Here is a 5000-nt window from a genome sequence, read left to right on the forward strand (position 1 = left end):
TAATTTCTCCAAGTCCTGTTTGTTTTTCAGTTTATTGTTTACAAATCTGTAGAATAGTTTTGGTTGATCTTTACATTTTTCTATGACGTCTTTTTCATATTTTCTCTTTTCCTCTCTGCACGTTTGTACATATTCATTTCTATAACCGGTATATATTTTCCATTTTTCAGGTCTTCTGTCTTTTTTCCATCTGGTCCAGGCTTTGTCTCTTTTGTCTTTTAACTCCCTACAACTTTTGTTGTACCAGCATTTTACATATTCTTTTTCTTGTTTTTGTCTTGGGACATACTTTTCCACTCCTTTTTTGTAAATTTTTGTCAAAATATTCCATTTCTCTTCCACTGTTGTTTCTTCTTTGTATATTTCTTCCCAGTTTTCTTGTTGAAAGAATTCTCTTATTTTATCAAAGTTTGTTTTTTCATACATCATTCTTCCTTTTCTATATTGTTCATTTCTTTTCCTATATTTTTCTTCATTAAGTTCCAGTTCAATCAATATGTGGTCACTTTTACCTATTGGTGTTTTATATTCAATCTTGTCCACTATTCTAGGTTCAGATGTAATTAATAAGTCTAGTCTCGATGGTTCTTCTTCATTTCTATACCTAGTGTTCTCCTGTATCCATTGTGTCATTGTGTGGTCAATAATCATCTCAAGTAGAGCATTTCCCCATGAGTCGTCTCCACCCTTTACTGTCATTTCTTCCCAGCAGATTTCTTTGCAATTAAAGTCGCCCATCATAACTATTCTTCCTCCCTCTTCCATTATCTTGTTTAATGTTATCTTTGTGTCCTCTAACATACTTTTATGTTCACTCTCCTCCCATGAGGCTGTTTTTGGAGGCACATAATTTATCACAAATTTTCTGCTCTTCTTGTCTCTGTCTTCCACTTCTATCATAATCATCTCTACTGTATTCTTTCCATATATGACACCTTTCACGTTTATATCCTTCTTAGTCAGGAACATATCTCCACCCCCTTGCTTTTTCTCTCTGTTTCTAATCCAATAATTGTATGCATCATGTCCTACACTGTTGGGTGGTAGTGGGCCTTTGAATTTTGTTTCTACAATTCCCATTATGTCCGGTTCTTTTTCCTTCAAATAATCATTCAGCTCATTCAATCCTGTTATTAATCCATCTATATTTGTGGAAGACACTGTTAGTTTTCTGCCACTTACATTGTGTTCTCTGTTTCCCTTATGTTTTTCTTTTGTATGTCGAACTTCCTTAGTTTCATATTCACTACTCTCCAATAGAATCTCTCTTTCTCTGACTCCGTTCTGTTCTCGTTTTTTGCCTTAGCTTCAAGTCTTTTCTGCTTTTCTTCCTCTCTTTCCTCTTTATTCATTTCCCTTTTTATCCATACCTTTTTATATTGTTCACTTGTTGCTAGTTTCCCTGTTTTGGATAAGATATTCTCTGCCGTTGTTTGTGACTTGAATTTAATCTTAATTGGTCTGGTCTTATCTGTGCTATACTTTCTAAGTCTAAATTTCTCTTCGATTTGTTTCATAATCTCTGGTTCATCTTCTTGAACTGACTCTAGTAACTGGCTTACTTTTTCATTTTCCTCTTTGATTCTTGTGGTTCTATCTGTGTTGTGTTTCTCTTCCATTCCTAATATAATTATACATTTCTTCTTGTCTGCTAAATCTCTTACTATATTCTCCTTTTGTCTCATCACTTCAATAACTGAGTCTTCAGTATGTTCTTTCAATTGCTGTTTGACTATGTCAGTGAATGAAACCTTATTTCCTTCTTGGGTTGCTTTCCAGTTCTTAGCTTCTTTAGCTATTGTCTCTCCGTTTTCTTTACTATTCTTCTTCAATTCCTCATTCTCCACCTTTACATCTCTTAACTGTCTTTTTAGGTCTTCTATTTCATCAGTTAAGTTTTTATTCGCCTTTTCTAGTTCTTCCAATCTTTCAACCCTTTGTAAAATGGTGTTCATATGACCGAACCTACGCTCCAAGTCCTCGATCACCTTATCAACCTTCTCCTCTAGTCTTGTCAGTCGGGGGGGGGGGGGTTTGTGTCCCCCCCACCCTCTTTAAATCCCTTGAAAATATTCTCATCACTTTCTACTGTATTGCTCCTATCTATACTTCTAATCTTTACATTCTTATTAGACATTTCGTCGTCTTCCAGTTGGGCTTACGGTCGTTTGTTTACTTTTCGGCGGTCTGTTAGGGCCAAGTCCTCTACTTCCTCATTTCCTTCCATTTCCCCAGCAATCCCTCCCCTTCTCCTCTTTCCTTACTTTCCCACTACCCCACGAGCAATTTCCCCCCCACCCTGTAAATACAAAAAGGCACTTCTCTTTGCGTTGGGATCCACAATCGGCACTTTTCTTCAGAACGTTCTTCAAGCCGTCCGTTCGTTGAAAGTGTGTGTGTGCGTGTGTGTGTGTGTGTGTGTGTGTGTGTGTGTGTGTGTGTGTGTGTGTGTGTGTGTGTGTGTGTGTGTGTGTGTGTGTGTGTGTGTGTGTGTGTGTGTGTGTGTTTTGATGAATGACATGTATTCTTAAAGTTAAACTGTGATCGATGAGGAAGGTGGCGGCTGCCTGGGATTATATATAGAATGTCTGTTCGTATTTATTACAGTTGGCCTCAGAGTCGACATGACTTCACATAGCCCAAAGACATTCTTTGATATCAAACACAGACAGGGTGTTGTGACGTCATTCACAAACCCCAATTCCCTGCAACTGGACAAATTCTGTATGCTTAGATTTTGGGAGTTCCTGGTTACCTTTATAATAGTTTTTTTTATTCCTTTGTCAGTCTTTATCTTTTTCTCTGTATCCACAGGGGTGGGTGTGTCCAGATCGCCGTCATCATAATGATTCCACTTAAGACTCGATCGTTGGGAAGAATGAAATGCAGCATTTGTCCAGTGATCCTGGGAATCGGTGTCCTCCTGGTGGGAATGGTCGCTGGCCAGAACCTGCCGAATCTGAGGCCGCTGAACGGAAGGGTCAACACGGGCATTGAGGAGGAAAGTATCAAGTTGGAGCACGCACCACCAGTCGCAAGCTTCTTTCCTTCACAGCCAGGCGACTTCTTTGCGGACGCGCCCCCTATCACAATAAGTCGCCCTCAACAGTCCCCACCCGTCGATCTCATCCAGCCGGAGGAACTTCTCGATGTTCTACGTGAGGGTTTCATTGAGGCCGGTGTGATATTGAACAATTTCATAGGTGAGCACATCTTTCATCCTTTGTGAATGTGAATGAACTGGATCTTTGAATCTATAAGTTAACCTCTTCACTCTAGGAGTTTGTTTATCATGAAGGATATAATCTGTAATGTGTATTAACGAACTGAAACGGAATTTCACTTTCAATGTGACCCAACCTATTGTTTTTCACTGTTATTTGTTATTCAGATAATATCGACGATTTTGACATCCCATCTGAGGAGATTCCCGTCCCTCCAACTCCTCAGGACTTCTCCAACGATCTCCTGAATGCCTTCAGGAAAGCTAAGGAGGAAGCGAGCAGCGCCTCCTGTACAGGAGTTGCCATCAACTTAGCATTTCAGAAAATAAAAGAAAAGCATACTTTGTAAGTTGAAATTATTTTGTTTTTATACTAACATCACATACACTGACATATATAAATTCATGTATGCGTGAATCTGTATGCAAGCAGGTGTCATACAGGGTAAATACAAATGCTTTCGGTATCCCATCTTCACTCTCGTATTTCCTTACATTTAAAGTGTCTTCTTTTTATCATATTTTGATCTTAGAATATTTTGTCACGGTGTATTTACTACCATTGCAAAGAATGTTTACTAGCAGTTTGGGAACCTGTTTATTCATGCATTTCGTGTTATTTCCTCAAGTTTGTTTCCTTGTAGTTATTGTTCGTTGGGTCTAAAAAAAATTCTATGAACTCCCTCCCCTTTGAGCATCTGTACAGCAGAACCAAATCTCACTTTTCAACTTTCAGCTATATAAATTCAAAAATTTCCAGCATTTTTCATTTGATGAGCTCGCGGTTCTTAAACCCATAGAATACGTTTTTAATCTTGAGTTTCCCCATGTCATTTCCTCTGCATTCGCTCTAATATTTTTTTTTTTTACATTTAAAAAGGTTAAAACAAAAATAAATATAAAAAATCACGTTAGTAAATTGCTGGCAGAGGGCGCTTCGGAAAGAAAAGAATAAAAAGCACATCAACTTGAAGTCAAGTGCCGCTATGTGTAGGGATAGCGTTTTGAATTTCCATACTTGAGAAAGTGGAAAAGCATCAGACAAAAGAGTTCCTGAGCCTCTGAGTGAAAGGAAAGACAGCATACTGGCAGACTCATGCAAAAAAAAAGTAAAGAAAATAGTGAGGACCATACGCTAGGAGGTGCATAGCTGCGACCGAAGCCGTCACTTTTGCCCTATATGCTTGGACTGTTGGGACAGGTTACAGTAATTTCTTGGAATCGGAGAGAAGAGCGGGACTCGGACACGCAGCTAGGAAAATGCTAGATCTACACACTTCCTATTGCGCCACCAGCATACAAGTATGAAGTTGCAAATATTGGGATATGACTGATAAGTTTATCATAACGTTGTCCAGACAATGTTAATTTTTCTTTCATGTTGTTCCATGATACGCATGCTGTTGGAAGGTTCTAATTTTATAGTAGTGGGAGGACAACGATGGAATGTGTAACCGTGTCACACAAAGAATGATATGTAATTATACATATATTATGATACACAATAGTAACTCTGAATACAGGTATATCAATTAAATCTCAAAATGTTATGACTGCACAATAGAGTGACTGTCAAGCACGTACGAGTATACCTGACCTCCGTGAACTAACACAATTGGGTGCGAAACCTGTCCCCCGGCTTCAGGGTAGATTGAACTATGCGATGATTAGGTTCATACATATCGTTAATCTATCTACTTTCCTACATATATATGTTGTTATATATCGTTAGTGTGGTGGTGGACGGAAGGACGGCACCTAAGGGAAGAGTAGGAAG

General features: G+C 38.6%; 1 protein-coding gene across 2 annotated transcripts in view; it reads left to right on the top strand.

Annotated features, from left to right (window-relative positions):
* Nucleotides 1–5000, top strand: part of LOC143023841 (peroxidase-like) — a 724944-nt gene that overhangs the window by 36587 nt on the left and 683357 nt on the right. For both annotated transcript variants that reach the window (XM_076182490.1, XM_076182481.1), the window contains exons 2-3: nt 2815–3203; nt 3392–3569. In XM_076182490.1, coding sequence (XP_076038605.1) covers nt 2846–3203; nt 3392–3569 — 536 coding nt within the window. In that variant the 5' untranslated portion in view covers nt 2815–2845. The remainder of the gene's footprint in view (nt 1–2814; nt 3204–3391; nt 3570–5000) is intronic.

The sequence above is a fragment of the Oratosquilla oratoria genome, chromosome 3 (assembly GCF_046742065.1).
Source record: "Oratosquilla oratoria isolate Oo_2021 chromosome 3, ASM4674206v1, whole genome shotgun sequence".
Taxonomy (NCBI): domain Eukaryota; kingdom Metazoa; phylum Arthropoda; class Malacostraca; order Stomatopoda; family Squillidae; genus Oratosquilla; species Oratosquilla oratoria.